Genomic DNA, 23401 nt, shown 5'->3' on the forward strand with positions numbered 1-23401 from the left:
TTGTCTTTCAATTCCCTAAGTCCCTGCTCATATTTTTCCATTTTTTTCCCTATAGTTTCTGTTTCTTGTCGGATTTCAGATGTTCCATCCTCCAGTTTAAAAATCCTATGTTCTGTCTCTCGAAATCTACCATTGTAGGTTTCCATTGTTTTTTTCATCTCTTCTACTGTGTCTTTCATTCCCATAAGTTCTGTGATTTGTTTTTTCAGACTTTCAGTTTCTTCTTTTTGTTCTTTCCTTGCCTTCTTTATATCCTCCCTCAGTTCATTGATTTGGTTTTTGATGAGGTTTTCCATGTCTGTTCATACATTCTGAATTAATTGTTTCATCTCCTGTATGTCATTTGAATTGTTGGTTTGTTCCTTTGACTGGGCCATATCTTCAATTTTCCTAGTGTGATTTGTTACTTTTTGCTGGCATCTAGGCATTTAATTACCTTAATTAGTTTATCTGGAGATTGCTTTCACTTCTTTTATCTAGGATTTTCTTGCTGGATGAATTTGTTGTCTGTCTGTTCTTTGACATTCCATTCAGCTTTATCTGGACCTTTAGCTTAAGTTTTGTTTAACAGAGGAGAATTTTTTAGTTCTTGTTTTCTTCTTTCTTGCCCTGCTTGTGTGGTACCTTTCTGCCCCCCCACACACACTTAGGAGGGTCTACTTAGATATTATAGACCCCAGCCAGATTTTCCCAGACCTAACTGGCCTCCTATCAGGAGGAAAGAGTCACTTGTGTCGGTTTTCCCTGAGGATGAGACCCAGCAGGTTGAAAGACTTTCCTGTGAAGTCTCTGGACTCTGTTTTTCTTATCCTGCCCTGTGTGTGGTGCTTGTCTGACTGCAGGTCCCACCAGCATAAGATGATGCGGTACCTTTAACTTTGGCTGGGGGTTTGTTGGAGACAGAGGAGAGGTTGTAGGCTGGTTTTAATGGATTCAAATTACCAAGCACCGGTGTCTGAATTCCTTGATGGAGGGATTCCACCTGGGTGGGCCTTCACCCCTCCCCTGGGGAAGGCACAGGCTCCAGATAAGCCCCCAAAAGAGCTCACTTCTGCCTATGCCTGGGGCAGTTGCAGCCTGAAAAGTCCTGCCGCTGTATCCAGAGGCAGTCAAGCCTTTGTAGATACACAGCCACAAAAACCTCTGTTTCCTTCTTTCCCCCCCCCCCCCTTTTCTGTCAGTCCTGCCCCCTTGGTGCCGGGGCAAAAATGAGCAACCTTTGCTTTGATCAGGTTCACCTAAGCTGGGGGCCTATTTTTAGTAGTGAGAATTTGTTAATTAGTTCCACAATTGGCGTTTGATTGTGCCCAGTCACTGCTGCTGGTAAAGTCCTTTCCTTTCCCCTCTGGGAAGCGGCCTGTGGGGGAGGGGCGCTGGCCGCTGCAGCTTTGGGAACTCACGGTTCTGGGGGGTGCTTGCAGCCTGTCCAGCTGATCCAGACTGGGGTATGCTGTGTGTCTGGTCACTGATGTGGCCCCAGGAGCTGTTCTGTACTGTTTCTGGTTATTTAGTAGTTATTCTGGAGGACGAACTAAAGCGCGCACGTTGTTAAGCCGCCATCTAGACCTGGATTATATTTCTTAATTCATTCTGCCAATCTGTTATCTTTTAATTGGTCAGTTTAGTCCATTCACATTCAAAGTTATTACTGTATTTCTTATAAAGCTGGTCTCTTGTTGACATATTCTCTCAGCCTTTTTGTTTGTCTGTGAAAATTTTAATCTCTCCCTCAGTTTTGAAGGACAGTTTGGCTGGGTACAGAATTCTTGGCTGGAAGTTTTGTCTTTCAGGGTCTTAAATATATCTTACCACTGCCTTCCCACCTCCATAGTGCCAGCTGAGTAGTCTGAACTCAGTCTTATGTGGTTTCCCTTATATGTAGTAGATTGTTTTCCTCTTGCCGCTTTTAGGATTTTCTTCTTCTCTTCAACATTTGACAGACTAATTAGTACATTTCTTGGGGTAGGTCTGTTTGGATTTATTCTATTTGGAATTCATTGAGCTTCTTTGATTTGCATATTTATGTCTTTTATAAAGCTTGGGAAGTTTTCCCACATTATATCCTCCACTAATCTTCCTAACTCTTTACTCTTCCCTTCTCCTTCTGGGACATCAGTGATTCTTATATTTGGGCACTGTATTTTGTCCATCGTTTCCCTGAGCTCCAGTTCATTTTTTTCCATCTTTTTTTGTCATTTGCTCTTTTGTGTATTCAAAATCAGTTGTTCTGTCCCCTAGTTCACTTATTCTTTCTTCTGCCTCTTCAAATCTGCTGTAATGTGTCTCTAGTATATTTTTTATTTGATCTGTATCATTTCTAATCTCTGTGATATCTGCTGTTTTTCTGTTTATTCTTTCAAATTCCTCTTTATGCTCTTCTTGATCTCCTTTATGTCATTAGCCACCCCACTGATTTTATTTAGTAATGTTATATGAACATCTTTGATTAGTTGTTCAAAACTCTGTCTCCTCTGGTGTTTTAATTTGGTCATTAAACTGGACTGTATCTGTCTGCATCTTCATATGGTTAGTGATCATCTGTTGTCTGCGTGGGGTGTACTTGATAGGTTTACTTTGAATATTGATTTCCTTCAGTAGTCTAAAGCTTTGTATTTGCAGGATGGGTATAGAGCAGGATGTGAAGTGTGGGGAGGGGCACAACATTCCGGTGATGGATTGCAGTGCAGGTATATGCACAGGTCAGGGACTCTATGCTGGTGCCTGTGAGCATGGGGTGTGGGTCATGGGGCCATGGAGGCAAGGTGCAGCTCAGGCAGGCCTTAGAGCACAGGAACAGGGAGCAGTGTGGGGGTCACAGAGGTAGGGTGTGGCAGGAGGTGGATGGGGTGCTGAGCAGCTGTGCTGGGGCTGGTATGTGGGCAGGATGCAGGTGGGTGTGTGAAATGCGTGGGTCATGGATGTCAGGGTGTGGGATACAGGGCACAGAACTCGGGTCACAGGGAGGTTGGGGCATGGTGTAGCTTTGCACAGCGGGAAGTGTAAGGGGGCTAGAATGCAGATATTCAAATATGTAGGGGTGGGGCACAAGTCATGGAGATTGTGAGATGTGTGTCAGGGCTGAGTGATGATGGGTGGGCGGGCCCTGGCGTGGGTTGCAGGTGCAAGGGTGGGGTGGGGTAGAGGTGCCCCCTTGTGCAGGGCAGAGGCTATGTGGCACAGATGTGCCTGAGAGCACCTGTCAAGTGTAGGAGAAGAGCTCTGGTGCTGTGGGATGGGGCAAGTGTGTGCACGCATGCGGGGTAGGGAGCTGAGGTACAGGGGTCAAGAGGTCCATGTACAGATACATGGGTACCCGGCAGGATGTGGCTGTGCCAGTGCGTGGATCTGGGGGACAGGGTCTTGGTGTATGCGGGTCTGGGGGCAGAGCCCTGGTTTGTGCAGGTCTGGGGGTCCAGGGCCTGGTGTGCACGGGTATGGAGGGCAGGGTACTGATGTGCACATGCGCAGAGCTCAGGGGCTGCAGGTGGGATTGTGCCTGCCTGGGCTGGGGGCAGTGTGGCCCAGATGTGCAGGTCAGTGCTTGCCCAGGGCTGAGGGGGCATGGTGTGAGTGTGTGCGTGTGCATGCAGGAGTCTGGGACTGGATGCTGATCAGTGCGTTTGCACAGAGCTCAGGGAATTGCTGGCAGTAACAACTGTATGGGCCGGGTGCTGGTGTGGGCCAGGCATGAAGGTGAATACAGCCCAGATGTGCAGGTGACTGCCTACAGGGGACAGGGACAAGAGAGATGAGGGTCGAGGAGCTGGCCACAGGGTATGTTTGTCTCGGGAAGGGCGGGGCAAGATGTGCTTGCGTGGGGGTGGTTGGCCAGCAGGGACAGGCTTGTCAGCATGCAGGAGGTGGGGCAGGGTTATGGGGCAGGGATGCATGGGGGGGGGGGGGGATGCTTGGAGCACAATTGGAGGTCGGGTGACAGGGTTCAGGTACATGGGGTGTAGGGAGAGTCACTGGTCGCCAGGGGTGGGCAGCGCTTGTGAAGGTAATGCATTCAAGAAGGCAGCCTGGCTTACTTCCTTGTCCAGTCTCCCTATCTGTGCACTCCTGAGTGCTCTGGGCCTCCATCTGGAAATGAACACACTAGGCTGTTTGCACTAGCTGACCAGTCTTCAGTTCTCTGTGTCTAATTTCTTCTGCTCTTTTGAGGGGTCTTCCCTATGGTATAGAAGACCCTCCCAGGTCACTTACACCCTGGAATCACTCTCCCAGTCTTTTTTCTGTTCCTTCTCTAACTGTTCTTTGGCCCAGGGATGAACTTGGCCTATCTGATTCTGCCATCTTCCTGGAAGAAGGGTAAAGTTTTTTGTTTAGTGTTGCAAGGGCAAGGTTTCAAGGATTTGCTTTTTGATTCACTGGCAAAAAAGGAAAACCTCATAGTTTCACATTAACTATCAGACCACCCAGCATTTAAGATGCCTCAAGAAAAGGATTTCTTCAGCACATTTCTCTACTCTTACCTACCTGACTGGGTTCCAATAAATACCACCTCTCTCAATCCAGCCATTCAAAAATCAATCCTTACCACATCAGGGAGGTTTGAAAAGCTTAGCAGATACTTGTTTGTAGTCTTATACATATATTCCTCTGTACATTTCTAATGGTAAGTAAGAAAGAAATGGAAAAGCCAGTCGTGACAGTAAGTCCCAACACTGCTTTTCTGACAAGAATGTCTCAAGAGAACATTTAACAAATGGGGTTTAGATGACGAAAGATGGGCCTTTAAGTTGACCACTGTGCAAGTCGCTTCATCTGATGGTCACTTCACCAGAGAGCCATGTGCTTAACTTAGAGGCTCACCATTTCTAGACTTGGGAGAGAGGCAATAGATTCAACAGAGAGGGGGCTCTGGTTTTTCTGCATGTCTCCTTATAGATAAGGAGAGGAGGCTTTCAGGTTTAAGAAGGATGAGAAAATGTGCAAAGAGGTCATCCATGAGACTTAAGCCCTTCAACCCATCCCTAATCTACTCCATCACAGCATAGAATGGGTATAAAAGGCCTGGGGATTTAATTGGCCTCCATTATTTTACTATTCTTTGTCCCAACTTTCTAGAACTTATGTTCATTGCCTAAGGTATTCCCTGGGTTTATTTTGCTAGAGACTGTCTTGAGAGGAAGAAAATAATTTGCTCTTTAAAAGACTTGACATGTTCTCCCCTGGTGATAGCCCTATTCCCCAAATCACTGGCCATGACTGCCCCCTGGAATATGGCAACTTGCCAGGGAGAAACTCACTTTCCTGAAATCTCTTTATGTAAAAGAGATGCTGGGTAATATGAATACAAAAACAATAAATAAATTAAAATTCAGAAAGGCTTTGTGAGTTAATTAAAACCACTTGCTTATGAAAACCTGGTGCTGCTAAGTTCCACCAGGAGCAATATCAGGGTCGAAGCCAGGGATTCCCAGAGCTTGCTGGAGCTGGATGAGGTAGTATGAATTACTGAAGTGCCACCTTGTGAGTATGCAAGTTCTGAGGGTCCTTTAAGCCTATTTTGGGCAAGGCCCCTTCAAAAATCTAATAATGACACCAACCCACCCTGTGTGCTGGGTAGACATATTCCCTAGCCACTTAAATAAGGCCTGAATCAGCCACCATCTCATAGTGCCCTCTGGAGGTGATGCAATAACAGATCAGAATAAATTTCAGCAGATCAAAGGAGAGCTGCCAAAGCTCTGGCCCTATTAGCAGAAATTAAACAACAATGTTACCTAATTGGACAGGTAATGCACACTCTACTACACACCACCAGTTACTCAGGTCCCTTTAATGTGAAGGGCACGCAGAGTCCACCACCACTCCGCCACCTCATGGTTTCTTCTAATTGTACACAGTAGGCCAAACACACTTCTGGGTGGAAGGCTGGTTATAATTTGAGGCCAGGCTTAAATGTGACTTCCCCACATCTCTACAGGGAAGCTCAAGATCAGTGGAGGTGGCCAGAATGACAGTAGTTCCCTGAACGCTACCCAAAGGAAAGGCCTGACATCCTGGGCTATCAGTCCATAAAATTGTTTTTCTTTGGAAATGAGGAGAAAAGAGAAACTTCCCTTCCTGTCCATCTATGTTGCCACTTAGAGCAGCACTGCAGGACAACTCCTTCTGGCTGGCGAGGGTATTCTAAAGCTTTCTCACCTATTCCTTCCCCTAAATAGAAAGTTTGTCCTCAGTTTGGATTTAGCTGCCAAAAGATTTTCACCATCTAGTCAGAAGAGTAGGGCCTTGGGACAACAAGGCATCTCTGTCCCTGAGATCCCTTCCCTGATAGCTGAGGCTAGAACCTAAATTGAGCTGCCCTGCTCAATAGTCTTTTCTGAATGACATTTCCTAAATCTTCCTCATTGCTGATTGTCCCATTTGGAGGACTGGCAGCAATATCTGCAATGTAACTGCTTCTCCATCTCCTCTATACACTAAGGCTGTTGGTTGAATTCTTAGTAGTATAAAACCTTTCAGTAAACTAGAGAGGCTGGAGAAGGAAATCTAGTTGACATCAACTGCTTTGTCAGATCCCAAAGCCAGCCTCAAAAGAATAAAAAACATAGCCCTTCATGGGCAAGAACAGTTATGGAGGTACATAGGGCCATTACTTCTCAAAAACAGTAACTCAGCCTATGTGCTAGTCCTTCCATTTTCTTCTTTAAACACAATGCAGAACAAAATTCCTAGCGAGGCAGAATTGTAACTTCAGCTGGAGAGGGATCAATATCCATTAGAAAATTGATGATCTGGCTGTCCTCTGGGAGCTATCCCTGGCTCTGCTGGGACCTAGTCAGCTATCTGGGTTCTTTTCTGCCTCTTTGGAATGGGTAATGTAATGAAGGTGTCTGCTCAATAATGAAGTCAGGTGAGAGGCTGCCTTTTGCACAGCAGTGTGCTTGCTCATGAAGGTAAGGGTGGAGTTTTAGTAGCTGCAGACTGTGCAATGATATATGAGGGTCCCCAAGTGTGTTTTCAAGTGGCGTTTAAGGTTGAGCAGTCTTGGAAGAACAGTACAGCTTCTTACCTATCTGGTTCCAGAGGTGGTAGTTGAACTCACTTGTATGGGCAAACCTTTTGCCACAGACCTTACAGCTATACTTGGTATTCCCAGTAGTCCTGATGCCCCAACTCCTCACTCAGTAACTCCTCTGCCAGCAGTTTCTGCTTCTGGAGAGCTGGATGCTGTAACCCAAAACCAGGCTGTTGCATTTGTGCTGGCTGTAGTGACAAGCAGCCTCTGACCTGAAGCTCTGGCTGCAGAAGTGGCAGTGGAAGAGTGCATCTTCCAGGCTTTGGTGTACAGCCATGTGTTTCTTTAGGAGATGGCAGTCTTCAAAGCTATTGACACCGATAGAGCAGATGAAGACTGAAATGCCAAGATGGGAGAGTGTGTGTCACATGAGGCTGCAGAAATTGAGATGGTACTGGTCTTAGACACTGTCGACCTGGCCCTTCAAGTTTAAATAGTTGAGGATGTGACACAGACCATGTGAAAATCTTCGGCCAATGCCTTCCCATAGGCTGCACATTTCCACTCTAGGAAGGCCACCCCTGAAAAGAGACTCAGCTTCCCAATCAGGAGATCACTGGGATGGACAAAGATCATGTTCTCAGATTCCATCGGTGGAGTGTTACCTGCCACTGGGTAAAGAAGTTGGTTTTACACATATCACTGGAGAAGAGAAGCATAACAATACAGGACAGAACATAGGTTGCCTGGGAGTTTCGGTCCTGGAAGCGGGTCTCACAGACCTCGCATTGCCTATCAGCAGGTCCACATGGTCCCAATCATGCTGTCAGATCAGTTGAATATTGAATGCCAGAACCTATTTGCATTCTTGGCAGAGCCTGCCCTTATTCTCACAGTTGTCCTTCTCCAAAAATCAGCTTGTCTTCACTGTTATCACTCAACTTAGTTACCTCCTCATCTGTGCATGTGTCCTTGGTGGGGTCTTCAAAATACAAGTCATTGTCCTCCAGGTTCTCCAGCTGGAGCTCATCCATCTCCCCAAAGCCTGAATCTATGGAGTGTTCACTATTGTTCAGACAGGAGTTGCTTCCAGTGGTAATGCCTAATGCATTGTTAGGGATTCAGAAGCTGTTTTTACTGAAGTCTCCATTGCTTTGAACCTAGTACAGCTTGCAGGAACTCATGCTGATCTAGATGCCTATCCTAGGTCACTATCCTAGGAATGGATAGGAAGGGAGCAGGGGCATCATGGTCTGTCTTTGGCAGCAGCAATGGCTGTGGTGGCAGCAAGCTATAAGTGTCACTGGTAACATTTTTCCCTTCCTCTTTATAGTTTTCTCCAGCCTTACTTAGCAGCATATAGTTTCTATCACCACAAAGTACTCCCCACTGTCCCAGAACTCTCCAAGGGGATGGATGGGTTCTGCTGAGGTACTACTGGGGTACCAGAGTGTCTCTTGCTGGTGCTCATCAGGGGCTTGGTCACAGCAGTGTTCTCCAGGTCAGGGAAGGTGGAGTGACAGGCCCAGAGGAGAGTCTTTACACCCAGGTTCTCAGCTACCTCATAGAGGCCCCAACAAGTGATCAGGTTCCCTAAGAACTCTCATGTGTAGACAAACTCAGGATCTTCCCAAAGTTAGCAGGAGTGATGAAGTCCACCATCTAGGTCCTGGCAGCATCAAGCTGGGTATTCAGGAAGTTATTCTTTTTTTTTTAATTTTTATTAATAAAACTAATCAACATACAATACGAACATTCTTTTTTTATCACATAGGTGTATGTTCATCATCATGATCATTTCTTAGAACATTTGCATCAATTCAGAAAAAAAAATAGAAAACAGGAAAAAATTCATACATACCATACCCCTTACCCCTCCCTTTCATTGATCACTAGCATTTCAATCTACTAAATTTATTTTAACATTTGTTCCCCCTAGTATTTATTTATTTATTTTTAATCCATATGTTTTACTCATCTGTCCATAGGGTAGATAAAGAAGCATCAGACACAAGGTTTTCACAATCACACAGTCACACTGCGAAAGCTATGTCATTATACAATCATCTTCAAGAAACATGGCACTGGAACACAGCTCTCCATTTTCAGGCAGTTCCCTCCAGTTTCTCTGTTACATCTTAACTAAAGAGGTGATATCTATATAATGCGTAAGAATAACCTCCAGGATAACCTCTCGACTCTGTTTGGAATCTCTCAGCCATTGACACTTTATCTCATTTCTCTCATCCCCCTTTCGGTTGAGAAAGTTTTCTCAATCCCTTGATGTGATGCTGAGTCCCAGCTCATTCTAGGATTTCTGTCCCACGTTACCAAGAAGGTCCACACCCCTGGGAGTCATGACCCACGTAGAGAGGGGGAGGGCAGTGAGTTTGCTTGTCATGTTTGCTGAGAGAGAGAGGCCACATCTGAGCAACAAAAGAGGGTCTCTTGGGGGTGACTTTTAGGCCTAATTTTAAGTAGGCTTAGCCTATCCTTTGCGGGGTTAAGTTCATATGAACAAACCCCAAGATTGGTGGCTCAGCCTATTGCTTTGGTTGTCCTCACTGCTTGTGAGAATATCAAGAATTCTCCACTTGGGGAAGTTGAGTTTCCCCACTTTCTCACCATTCCCCCAAGGGGACTTTGTATGTGGATTCTGCCATCTTTTCTTCCAGTACTTGAATGGTTCCTATTTTCTTTTAACTTAAAATCTATTGATGGGTACACGGTGGTTCAGCGATAGAATGCTCACCTACCATGTGGGAAACCTGGGTTCAATTCCTGGCCCATACATCCAAAGGTAAAAAAAGAATGAAAACTGTATTGGCATTTATTCTAGTAAATGGTATGGATCTATTTTTTTCTTTTTCGAAATGACTATCCAGTTGACCCAACATGATTACAAAGACCATCCTTTTCTATTTTGAGATACCACCTTTATAATATATTCAATTTCCATATAAACTTCAGTCTATTTCTGCCTTTCTGTTTTGTTCCATTAGTCTGTCTCTGTAGAATCCAATATTTATTCATCCAACAATCTATTATTGAGAGCCTCTTGTAAGCTAGGGGTTGGTTATAGTAAAAGGTGAGGTGAGAAAAAAAAAAAAGGTGAGGTGAGAAAGGCATTATTTATCCTGTGAGGGAGTAAAAAAAATAAATAGATTAACAAGATGAGCAAGTAAATGAAAATCCAATTACAATTTATAAAAGTGCTATGAAGACAGGGTGCAAGTTGTGGGAGACAAAGTGTGAGTTTTAATCTGAAATCATGCTTTAGCATGAGAAGAACAGCCATACAAAGAGCCATTCCTGATAGACGGAAGAAGCTGGTGAGAGTTCAGAGATGGAAAAGGCCTTGATTTATTCTAGATGCTCAGAGGAGGCCTGTGGTTTAGTACACAGGGAGGAAAGGGGAAGATGATCAATATGAAGATGCATTGCCCTTGGTTGAGACAGAGTAACAACAAAGACAAAGAGATTTGCTCGGCAAAGCCATAGGCATAGAGTGAGCCGTGGCTATGAGTTTGGAATTTCTTTTTAGTGCATTGGGAAGGCAGTAGAAAGGTTTAAGTAGAGATTTTAATTTTGATTAACTTCAGAATGATTTTAATAAATAGATATGTCAGTAGGTCGGTAGGTCGGTTGGTCAGTAAGTAGGCAGGTAGATAGAGAGAGAGAAAGAGTTTGGGATTGAGATGTCTTGGCCCTACTCTGTAGATCTTGATTCAGTATAGGGTTATGCCTGTACTTTGTATTGTTAAGCTTCCTGTGTGATTCTGATTCACATTAAAACTGAGAAACCCTAGCTTGTTTTCTTGCTCTCTTCTGGCATCATATGAGCTCTATCATATTTGTGCTGTCATGTGCTTTTTAGAAATCACACAGCAATATGTGAGACTTATCCAAGCCATTTACTTTTTATCCCTATTCTTTTCTTCTGTCTCCCTATTCTACTACAGAATCTTTTATTTCATATAGAAGAGCATAGCTTGTATTTATTTTTTTCTTATTTTTCAGAGTTGGAATCCAGGTATGAGAAATTACCACAAAAAGATATTTTTGAAATAGAGTCATACAATTGGGAGATAATGGAAAGCCTTCAATGCTGTGATCGTCAGGTCTCCAATTTAAAAGATAACTGGGAATGCAAAGGCCAGTTTAAGAGACAAGTAAATCCAGAATGCTATTTCAAGCAAGAAAGAATCTCCTATGAAAACATGCCTTCTTTTAAGCGTCATACTTCTCTCACTCTGCATCAGAGAAATGAGTCTGGTGAGAAACTGATTGAATGTAGTGAATGTGGGAAAGCATTTAGCCGTGGCTCACACCTTACTCAACATCAGAGTGTTCATACTGGTGAGAAACCCTTTGAATGTAAAGAATGTAGGAAGGCCTTTAGTCGGGCTTCACACCTTGTCCAACACCAGAGAATTCATACAGGTGAAAAACCTTATGACTGTAAGGAATGTGGAAAGGCCTTTGGTCGTACTTCAGAACTTATTCTACATCAGAGACTTCATACTGGTGTCAAACCCTATGAATGTAAAGAATGTGGGAAGACCTTTAGACAACACTCACAACTTATTCTGCATCAAAGAACTCACACAGGTGAGAAACCATATGTATGTAAAGACTGTGGGAAGGCCTTTATTCGTGGTTCACAACTTACTGTACATAGGAGAATTCATACAGGTGCTAGACCCTATCAGTGTAAAGAATGTGGGAAAGCCTTTAGACAGCATTCACAACTTACTGTGCATCAGAGAATTCATACTGGTGAAAAACCCTATGAATGTAAAGAATGTGGGAAGAGCTTTATTCACAGCTCAGAAGTTACTCGACATCAAAGAATTCATTCTGGGGAGAAACCCTATGAATGTAAGGAATGTGGGAAGGCTTTTAGACAGCATGCACAGCTTACTCGACATCAGAGAGTTCACACTGGTGACAGACCTTATGAGTGTAAGGAGTGTGGGAAGGCCTTTAGTCGTAGTTCATACCTTACTCAACATCAAAGAATTCATACAGGTGACAAACCCTATGAATGTAAGGAATGTGGGAAAGCCTTTATTCGTGTTTCACAGCTGACTCATCATCAGCGAATTCATACTTATGAGAAACCCTATGAATGTAGGGAATGTGGAATGGCCTTTATTCGTAGTTCACAACTTACTGAACATCAGAGAATTCATCCTGGTATCAAACCTTATGAATGTAGAGAATGTGGACAAGCCTTTATTCTTGGCTCACAGCTCATTGACCATTACAGAATTCATACCGGTTAGAAAGCCTTGAATGTTAGGGATGTAGAAAAGCTCTTAATATGAAGTTAACACCTCGCTCAATATTAGATAATTCTTATGAGTATTGCATATTGACCTATTGTGCCACTGCTACAGAATTAATTTAATTCTGTAAATTAAGAATTACACTACATAATTCTTAATGTAATGTAGATAATGTCAGAAAACTTTGATTTTTTTCACTTCCATTGTGGAACATCACGAAATTCACACTAGAAGAAAATTTAGTAAATCTGGGAATTCTTTTTGCTTCCAGCTCACTTTTTACTAAATGTCAGAGAATTTATGTTAAAGAATGTTAATATGAATTTTGAAAAGTCTTCTATTACCACGCAAAATGTGTTAGATTTCTAAGTATTCCTAATACAGAAAGGCTCTACTAAAATATTTTATGAATACCTTTTAGCCATGGCCTATTGTTCTACCAATTACTGACCATATAGCATTGGGCAAATTATACAATCTCTCTGTCCCTCAGTTTACTTATTTTTAAATGGTAATGATTACACCTACTACTAGAGTTTTTGTGAGGATTAAATCAGATATTTTGTATAAAGCTTTGGGAAGGGTATTTGGGACATACAGTGCTCAATAATTATTAGCTATCATTGTTATTAGTTTTTTATCTGCAGTACTACTGTTAAGGAATTCATGTGAGAGGAAGGCCTTAGGAATATATGAAATATCAAAAATCCTTTATTATCCACTTATTAGGGTAATTCATTCTGAAAAAAAGTAGTAAAGGATAATTATCATGAGAAGGCCTTTATTCAGAAGATTAGAAATTCAAGAATATCCTCAGGCTCCCAGACTTGGTGGACAAGCTGCAGATCACAGTGAAAGCAGGCAAGAGACAGGCCAAGGAGGGTGAAGAATAGAACAACAGGCAGCTGTCCAAGTGTTGGAGAGTCCAGCATGAGCTGGAGAAGACTGAGGAGAGAGCAGACATGGCCGAGAGCCAAGAGCTACAATTTGGGGGGCCAGAAGATGGAAGAATGAGGCCCTTCTGATGCTCATTGCTATGGGATACCTCTAGGAAAGTGGAGGGGAAATGTTAGAAGAAATAAATTCTCCCTAAATACTCAGAAAAAAATATGTAAATTATTTGAAAAAGAGAAAGGGAGGAAGAGAGAGAAAGAAAAGAAAAATAAATTAAGAATAGCCAAAAGGGATCTGCCCATTTAGAAATCTAAAACCATCTAAGTATAACTTAGTTCAAAGACAAATCAAAACTAAAATTACATGCTAGAAATGAATGACAGTTCTATAAATTAGAGCCAATTCTGTATGCAGGTATTACTTAAAGATCCCTATAGATTGGGAGAGGGATCAAAAGAGAACGAGGAGTTTTAACAAATGTGTATGACTAAGGAATCACTATATTGATATTTCTTCTAGCCTGCAGTGTTTTAGAAAAGCTAGAAAGGAAAATCTGAAATAGTAGAATGGTAGCTTATAATAAACTCTGAAATCTATTTGTAACTATGCATTGAAGTGTACTTTAAAATTTTGCTTCTTTCCTTTCTTTGTATATATGTCATATTTCACAATAAAAAATGTTTTAAAGAATTTTTTTAAAAACCAGTTCAGTATGCCCAAAGCTGTCCTCTGGTCAGAACCTACAGATTGAAGGCAGGAGCTTTGTTCACCAAGTATAGCTGTCTAGCACCTCATCATTGCCAGTCACTTGGTAAGCATATTGAATAAATGAATAGTCAACTTTAAAAGTTAAACAAAAATTACAATGTACAATAAAGTCAATAGTAAGAAAGCATATTAAAAGTAAAAGGGCTGGCCACGGTGGCTCAGCAGGCAGAATTCTCGCCTGCGTGCCAGAGACCCAGGTTCAACTTCCGGTGCCTGCCCATGCAAAAAATAATAATAATAAAAAATTTTAAAACTAAAAGAAAAAATTAGTAAAATGGACAACAAAATAGTAGGCTTAATCCACAGGCTATATAAAGGCTATTGACAAATCTAATCCAGAAAAAAGGCAACACACATTTAGTATTATGAATGAGGAAGGTGCTGGAGATATTTTTAAATATCTAAAATAATTGAAAATGCAAAGGAAGTAGATTTTTTATAAAAATATCAAAATTCAAGACATGGAACACCTTGATAAATCAATTTTTAGATTTTAGAAAGACTTAAAAAGTCTTGAAAGCTCTATTTCTTCAACGAAAACAGTTTAAAATCTTCAAGGACCAGAAAAGTCCTAACAGAAGCTTGGCAGTTCATTTTCAAGGTTAAATAAAGAACTGATGATAAAACTAGACAAGGATAGCTCTGAAAAAAATGGTAGATCATTGTCATTTATGAAAATAAATGTCTACAAATTTAATCCAATAGTCAATTTAAGAAGCTAATTTCAAATGGAATGTCTGGAACTTCACCTCTTTTTTTCGATTGTTTTCAGAATGTTGATATTATAATTCTGATTCACAATAATGTGATAAAGAGCTTGATACAACCCCAGTGACATGTGGATCAGGGTTTATTAATGACTCTCAGGATCTCAAAAAATTGATCCCCTCCAGGCCATTTCTGGGGCAGATGACAGTTGCACTCTAATGCTGCCCATCTTGTTCTTCATTCTGAGTGTTTAGTAAAAATACCTGCATTTTCTTCATGTGCCATTGTCTACAGAGGATTAGGAAGCAGTATTCTATCAGTGGTTTAATGATTAAGATATACAGTTGGAGGAGCTCAATGTCAAGGTTATTGACATTAAAAATTGTCACCATGATAGTTAAATCACATGCACAGAATAAAAATGTTAAAGTTGCAATTTGGTGTACAGGCATAAGTGAGTCTCCACACTGTCTCTGCCCTCTCCCACTCCATTACCCTGTCAAGTTCTTATAGGTACTTCCTGATTTTTATATTTGCATAAGCATAGATACATACATAACATACTCTTTATAAAAAAATTTACACAAATGGAAGTAAATTTTCATACATTTTTATTTTCACGTGATCTGTACATCTTGAAAATTGTACATATCAGTACATACATAACTACCTCATCTTTTATTTTATTATTATCTTTTTTTTTTTTGCATGGGCAGGCGCCAGGAATCAAACCCGGGTCTCTGGCATGGCAGGCGAAAACTCTGCCTGCTGAGCCACCATGGTCCGCCCTGCCTCATTCTTTTTTCAACAGCTGCATAGTATTCCATTATAAATGTGTTCTATAATTTATTTAACCCTATCAATTTAATTATCTTTTGCTCTTTCAAATTACTCTATAATAAATATCCTTGACATAAATTATTTTGTACATATGTGATATATCTTTATGATAAATTCCTAGAAATAGAAATGCTGGATCAAAAAATATAAATACTTTTTTTAAAAAAACTTTGTATTATAAAAAATTTCAATATATACAAAAATTACACAAAATCTTATAATGAACCCAAATGCTGGTAACAACCAGCTTCAACAATTACCAGCTCATGGCTAATCTTGTTTTATATGTATTCCCACTCACTTCCCAACCTTCATGTTATTTTTTAAACAAACCCAAGATATATCATTTCATCTCTAAAATGTGTCACAACTTTAGAAAAGATTTTCACTCCTTAAAAAAATTGACAATACTGCCTTAATGCCGATATATATCTGATAATTAAGTTTCTAGTTGTCTCATAAATACCAATTTCTTAATAAAACTTACTAGAATCCAAACAATATTCACAAATTACGGGTGGTCATCACACCTCATTAATATCAATCATGCATTATTCCTCTTTTTTTTCTTACAATCTATTTTTAAGGAAACTACTGGGCAGGCACTGGGAATCGAACGCTGGTCTCCATCATGGCAGGTGAGAACTCTACCACTGCGCCACCATCACCCGCCCTTTTTTTTTCTACTTAGATAATGAGATTCAATTTGTAGCTTGTCCAGGGCCTCTTAAGGGGGGAATCCTGATTTAAAGGAAAGAGCAAGATAGAATTGGGTTTCACATAAAAAGCTGTCAGAATGTGTGACTGAAAGATAGAAAGCAGTAGACATATAATGTATAGAATGCATCCAGTCCTAACACACAAAGTGGCACTGCTAGGAAAAAAAGATATGAAACAGTTTAATAAGGATATTTTAAAAATATTTTTTGTTGTCTTTTATAAAAGGAAGAGCTCTCAAATAGAAGAATACAGGAAATAAAGAAAAATGTGAGGAGAGAGCATTTTAGTACCTTCACTCAAAGATAAATGTTAACATTATTGCCTATTTCCTTCTAACTTCTAAGTTTGAAAAAATTCATACTTTATCTTTACTAATATATATATTGAAGAACACTTCAAGCATACACAAAAGTAGAAAGTAGAGTACAGTGAAACTTTATATTCTCATCACCTAGCTACAAAAATGGTCAACCATGGCCATTCTTATTTCATCTATGTCCAGACCTAAGAAGTCATATTGTAACATCTGTCAATATCTCAGTAATTACTTCTAAAAGATAGGGACTTGAAGAAATATATCAGTAAGAATTTATAATTGTTACTAGTCAAAGGCGGTGGATTATTTTGCCTAATGCACTCAAGTGACCAATTCCTGAGACACCAGGGTTTCAAAGAGAGAAAACAGTTATTACTAGGCATACATTAAAATCTGTCTCCATGAATTGCAGTTATCTTGGAAGTTTTATAGCATCAAAACATGGGCAAGTCTTAGGATAATGAGCATAATGGCTCCAGATGATGTAATTAGAGGTGATCTAATTATTGAGCATGTGCAGATTGATTACATGCTTAGCCACAGAACATATGTAAGAAAATGGCCTTAATGTGATGATGGGCTTGATTTTTAGTATTATAATGAGGTATAGGTCACTTATAGGTTAAAGTCTAAGCTACTGCGCATGTCAGGCGGGCCCATTTTGGATAGATCCAGTCTCGGTTATCAAGATAACTTTGGACTTGGGGTGGATTCATTCTGGACTGACCCAGGACTGTTTATTAATAAACATTAGGGGCTGTCTTTAGTGATCATAAACTATAAAGTCAAAAAAACTTTATAAATGGGTGCAAGTGAAAGTCACAAGGTTTTTACAATCACAAGGGCACAAGATAAAGGCTATACAACCATTATCAGAGATCAAGGCAGCTGAATTATAATTCAAAAATTTCAGGTATTTCCCTCTGTCTACTCCAATATACCAGAAAGCAAAAAGGAATATTTATATAATGATTCAGCAATCAAAGTCATCCTTTAAATCCTAATTTCTCAGTTACATAATCCTCAGCCATTAGTAGGGAGGACATAAAAATTTCTACCAAAATCTGCTATAAGCTGATACTATGATCACAGAGAAGGTTGTTTCATATGTATTTTTTTTTTTATTAACGGAAAGAAAGAAAAAAAAATTAACACAACATTTAGAAATCATACCGTTCTACATATGCACTCAGTAATTCTATTTTAACGAGGATTTTGGAGAGGATTTTCCCAACAACATTCTTTAGGCCATCTTTCCCAAAATCCTCTCTTTTCGCCTCAGAAGGAAAATTTTCATTGCAATTGTGAAATGTAAAGGGTTTCTTGTGTTTGTTTTGTTTTTAACAAAAATGACTGAATTAGTTCAGATTTCACTCTAATTTTAGATCCTTGGTGTTGAGAATTGATTCCTATTCTTTGCCTCTAAAAAGTAGATCTTTATTGAATGACTGGCTTAATTAATTTGCTACATGATAGGATATTTTTAAGGAGAGAAGTTGTGGATGGGAAAACTTTCCTGTTCTAGTTTACTTTGCTGTCAAAAACAGATACCATAGGGTGGGCCATGGTGGCTCAGCAGGTAAGAATGCTTGCCTGCCATGTCAGAGGACCTGGGTTTGATTCCCAGTGCCTGCCCATGTAAAAAAAAAAAAAAAACAGATACCATAAAATGTGTTGACATTTAACTATGGGAATTTATTAGCTTACAGTTTTGAGACCTGAAAATGTCCAAATCAAGGCATCATCAAAATGATGCTTTCTACCTAAAGACAGGCTTCCAGCAATCCTGGACTCTTCTGCTACATGGCAAGCCACATGGTCGTATCTGCTGCTCTCTCCCTTCTCTTCTGGGTTCTGTTGCTTTCATCTTCTTGCTTCAGTGACTTTTTTTTTGTCTGAATTTCATCCTTTTATAAAGAACTCCAGTAAGAGGATTAAGAATGAGGTTACTTGACTTGTGACCCACACTGAATGAAGTGGGTCACAAAGTAACCTCACCAAAAGATTCTACTTACAATGGGTCCACACACACACAGGAATGGATTAACTTTAAGAACATATTCTTCTGGGGTCTATACAGCTTCAAACCACCACACCTTCCTTTGCAAAAAAAAAAAAGAATTTACCCTGCCTTAAACTGTAGCTGAAAAAAATTTCACAAGTCATTCACATATTTTATTTTGAAATTCACATATTTTAATTTTGAAAATAAAGTTTGATATTCCACCTTGGTTAGATTCACAAGTAACATATTTAAGGATGCAACAGTTTAGTGTACTACTCCACCTGGAAATCTCTCAAGCATCTCAAATGTAGCATCTAAAACCAGATTATAATTCCACTCCCCCAATTTACATCTCTCAAATTGTCCTTTCCATGATTCCAATGTATCTTGGTTATGATGTCACAGTCTTCCTGGTCTCCCAAGCCAAAAATGGGTTGTTAGCTAAGACTTTTCTGGTACTTAACCGTCCACATGTAAAATATTAGCTTTACAAATCAGATCTGCATTCTACCACTTCCTAGATAATAACTTTTCTAAGTTTCAGTTTGGGGCTCATTGGGTTTAAACAGTACCTCTTGGAGTTATCATGAAAATTTAAATGTGATATACCTAGTAGTCCTTAGAATCAAGTAAGCCTAAAGTCAGATAGGAAAGTTTGAAATTAAATAACATTTAAAAGTTAATTAAATAAGTGAATAAATAAAATAACATGAACATTTTCTTACCAGAATGGAGCAAAATTAGAAATTAATAAGACAATTTTGAAAACTGCCCTTTCACCAGGAAATTTAAAGGAGATGGGGAATGTGAGGGGGACTGCAATTACAACTCGTTATTTATCATTACCAAGTTACCTAAAAATTGTTATTCATTAAAAATTTTTAAGTGCCTCTTAAGTTTAAGTTAATTATTATTAACTTGTATTATTATATTTGCTAAATGTTAATTATTGTGCAATATAATCAGTTATCCTTGATATTAGTATGCTTTTTACTATTAACTTAATTCAGCTCTCATTGCCTATTTGCTACAAAACAGCAGGATCTAAAACCCAAATATAAGCATGTCACATCAATATCTTCCATCACTTATGGAATAGAGTCCAAGCTCCTTAACCTAGCATTAAGCCTCTTCCTATCCCTCAAACTCATATCTGTAACCCTGCTTAGCTCCCCAACTCCAGTGGTTAACCCTCTTGCAGTAGCCACCTAAACCACTTGCAGCTCACCCACATATCCCTCATTTCTTGAGACATGATGAAATGTGATAGAGACAGGGTTAATCTATGACATCATCTGAAAGGAGAGAGACCAGAGTGCTTTGCTACCACAAAACTAACTAAATATCAAGGTATAATGCAATGATCATTCTTCTAGCCTCAGACACCCAAGGTAAAAATAAGAACTATTTTAGTGCTAATAAACATAATAGATTTTGGAAATAAAGTAACATTAGAGTTCCTTTTAGTCACCAAAAGTTTCTTGAAATATTCAGATAATGTTCAATATAAACAATCATGAATTTGTAATTGTTTCACTCTATAGAAAGGTACAGTTGTAAGCTTCCTAAAGGATATCTTCGGGTATGATTGTATATGCATGAATTTCTTTTGATAGTGTCAAAATGATCAATTCATTTGGTCATCTTCCTATAGCAGCAGAAATAAAAACCAATTTAAAAGCATCACTGGCTTAGTGATTTTGCTAGAATAAGACTCTAAAGTAAAGAGACGGGGTGAGAAGGGAATGGTACCAGGCAAGACAGAAGATTCTCCTGGACAGCCTGGAAGCCCTCCCTTAGATGCCCAGAGTCTTGGTATGGGCCCTGGAAGGAAAGATACTCCAGGTCTTTCATTCATTCACCATCAAAGAACAGGGACAGCCATTTAATGAGGAAAGGCCTATTGAAGCCCAGCTGACATCTCCTGGCTCAGGCTCCCTCCTAAGGATGGTCAAGATCTTGAGACCCTTTAGCTGGGGAAGGAGAGAGAAGAGGCTCCCAGACTCATCTTACCACAGTCTGGGGAATCAGCCCACTCTTTCTGATACACACCCCTTCTGACCCCCCTGATCCTTCTGCAGCCCTTTCCCTTATACTACACAAGCTGGGGATCAGCTGCCCTCTCTCTTTCACATACACTGCCTTGGATCCATGTAGTAACATTCGCTGTTTCACAAATGAGGAAACCAAGACTTGAGTTGGTTAAAGCTAAGCAAGCAGGAGAGTTAAGATCTGCACTCTCGTTGGCTGATTAGACTTCTCAGATGGACAGCAAGGAAAATCCACAAGATTAACAGGCAATATTAATGGGAAAAAAAACATAAAACTGAAGTTGTTTAAAAAACAAAGTATTTATCAGGGCTTTTAACACAAATTGAGGGCCAACTAAGGCCAGGCTTTGTGCCAGACTTCTGTTTTCATCACACTCAGTTAACAGGGTCACAGACAGTGCCATATCTAAGGAACTGGCTATGTTAAGATGAAAAAATGGCCCCCCAAAATATCCACATCCTAATCCACTGAATCTGTGAATGTTACCTTATTTAGCAAAAGGGCCTTTGTGGGTGTGATTAAAGATCTTGAGATAGGATAATTATCTGGGGTTATCTAGGAGGGCCTGATGGAATCACAAGGGACCTTATAAGAGTGGGAGGCAGGAGATGTGGCCATGGAAAGAAGAAGTTGGAGTAATTCGAGGAAGAGGATATGAGCCAAGGAATGCAGGAGTCCTCTAGAAGCTGTGAAAGGCAAGGAAACGATTTCTCTAGAGCCTCCAGAAGTAATTAGCCCTGTAGACCCCTTGACTCTAGCCAAAAAAAAAAAAAAAAAAAAAACTGGTTTTGGTCTTTGACCTCCAGAAATGTAAATAAATTTGTCTTATTATAAGCCACTAAGTTTGTGGTAATTTGTTACGGCAGCCATAGAAACTGAAACACTGGTCAAGATTGAAGAGGATTTGGTTAGACAAATTTTCAGAAAGTTATTCCTTAATGAGTAGTTCTATTATTATTAAGAGATGGCAGAATGATATGTTGGCTTTGGAATAGGCTTGGGAGAGAAACATGATAAATGTGACCCAAGTTCTATTTCTATACTCACAAATGCTAGTGTAATGTTAAATACATTCCATATGTTTTCAAAATGCAGAGTAAGTAAAAAAAAAAAAAAAAGAAAGGTCAAAAGGAACTTTGCACTCCCTTTTTGCACTCTCTTTTCAAAATACATGAGTGAAAAAATGGAATCCCTGCCTATGCTGGTTTGAAAGGATATATGTACCCTAGAACAGCCATGGTTTAATCCTAATCCCATTTTGTAAAGGCAGCCATTTCTTCTAATCCCTATTCAGTTCTGTATGTTTGAAACTAATTAGATCATCTCCCTGGAGATATGACTCAATCAAGAGTGGTTGTTAAGGTGGATTAGGTGGAGATGTATCTCCACCCATTTGGGTGAGTTTTGATTAGTTTACTGGAATTCTATAAAAGGAAACATTTTGGAGAATAGGGGAGACTCTGAGAGAGCAGAGAATGCCACAGCACCATGAAGCAAAGAGTCCACAAGCCAGCAACTTTTGGAGACAATGAAGGAAAATGCCACCTGGCAAGCTGGAGAGGAAGCTAGCAGATGACGCCCTGTTTGCCATATGCCCTTCCAGCTGAGAGATAGACCCTGACTGTGTTTGCTGTGTGCCTTTCCAGATGAGAGAGAAACTCTGACCATGTTTGCCATCTGCCTTTCCATTTGAGAGAGAAACCCTGAACTTCATCGGCCTTCATGAACCAAGATATCTTTCCCTGGATGCCTTAGATTGGACATCTCTATAGTCTTGTTTTAATTGGGACATTTTCTCGTGGAACTGTAAACTAGCAACTCATTAAACTCTCCTTTTTAAAAGCCATTCCGTTTCTGGTATATTGCATTCTGGCAGCTAGCAAACTGGAACAGGCAGTGTTCTCCAAAGGTCGCTGGCTCATGGACTCTCTGCTTCGTGGTGCTGCGGCATTCTCTGCTCTCTCCGAATCTCTCATTCTCAAAAATGTTTCCTCTTTTATAGGACTCCAGAAACTAATCAAGATCCACCCAAATGGATGGAGACACGCCTCAACCCAATACAGCTTAATAACCACTCTTGATTAAATCACATCTCCAGGGAGATGATCTAATTAGAGTTTCAAGCATACAATGCTGAATAGGAGTTAGAAGAAAGGGCTGCCTTTACAAAATGGGGTTAGGATTAAAACTTGGCTTTTCTGGGGTACATACATCCTTTCAAACCAGCACACTGCCTTTAGGAAACAGCAACACTGTCTTGGAAAAGCATCAGAAGTGGTCAAAAATCACACATTATCAGAAATAGGAACCTAAGTTGTAAATTCTGACAGGCATGTTGAAATTAGCTATTACAAAATTGTAAGACAGACTGGACTTTGTGAATAATGTCATGGATAACAGATTCCTCTGGTTCTGAAGTCACTAGAGCCTTAACCAAGACAAGCAGCCAATGGCTCCAACAACTGCATTCTATGTGGAGTCACTGTCTAACAAGGACATTACAGGATTTTAGGCTCCCAGGCACTACCAATCTATTAGCATTTTACAGGCTGAAGAAGATAGTATTTAATCATTCTTCAAAATGCACAATGGGTGATGCAGCTAGCCTGTGTTCATGAGTGGGCAGTAGCAGGCCCTGGACCCAGTTCCAGTGCAAGGTCTGCAGTCATGAATAAATTTGGTACTGGTTGGTGGGAACCACTACAAACTCTGTTGTCACAGCTGAAAACCCTCAGCAATGAAAACCTTTGGATTACATTTTAGGATGACAGATTCCAGCTGAATCAAAAGGAAGGAAAGATGCAGAATTTTCCAAAATTGAACAGAAGACTCAGCAA

At 40.2% G+C, this 23401-nt stretch overlaps 1 protein-coding gene, 1 long non-coding RNA gene and 1 pseudogene across 14 annotated transcripts in view; 2 read left to right on the forward strand and 1 right to left on the reverse strand.

Annotated features, from left to right (window-relative positions):
- The window catches only part of LOC143660053 (uncharacterized), a 119667-nt gene extending 106433 nt beyond the window's left edge, over positions 1-13234 (forward strand). For all 11 annotated transcript variants that reach the window (XM_077133430.1, XM_077133431.1, XM_077133436.1 and 8 more), the window contains one exon: positions 10991-13234. In XM_077133430.1, the coding sequence (XP_076989545.1) occupies positions 10991-12258 (1268 nt within the window). In that variant the 3' untranslated portion in view covers positions 12259-13234. The remainder of the gene's footprint in view (positions 1-10990) is intronic.
- Positions 6791-8674, reverse strand: LOC143659967 (zinc finger and BTB domain-containing protein 39-like; annotated as a pseudogene).
- Position 13235: 1 nt separating the features above from the next.
- LOC143660104 (uncharacterized) lies at positions 13236-23342 on the forward strand. Of its 3 annotated transcripts, none has more exons than XR_013163851.1 (3): positions 13236-13966; positions 16059-16109; positions 23328-23342. It is a non-coding gene; the product is annotated as an uncharacterized LOC143660104 (long non-coding RNA). The 3 variants fall into 3 exon arrangements; XR_013163852.1 differs by lacking the exon at positions 23328-23342 and adding an exon at positions 22567-22618; XR_013163850.1 differs by lacking the exon at positions 23328-23342 and adding an exon at positions 22211-22246.
- The last annotated feature ends 59 nt before the right edge of the window (positions 23343-23401 follow it).

Source organism: Tamandua tetradactyla, chromosome 16 (genome assembly GCF_023851605.1).
Source record: "Tamandua tetradactyla isolate mTamTet1 chromosome 16, mTamTet1.pri, whole genome shotgun sequence".
NCBI lineage: Eukaryota > Metazoa > Chordata > Mammalia > Pilosa > Myrmecophagidae > Tamandua > Tamandua tetradactyla.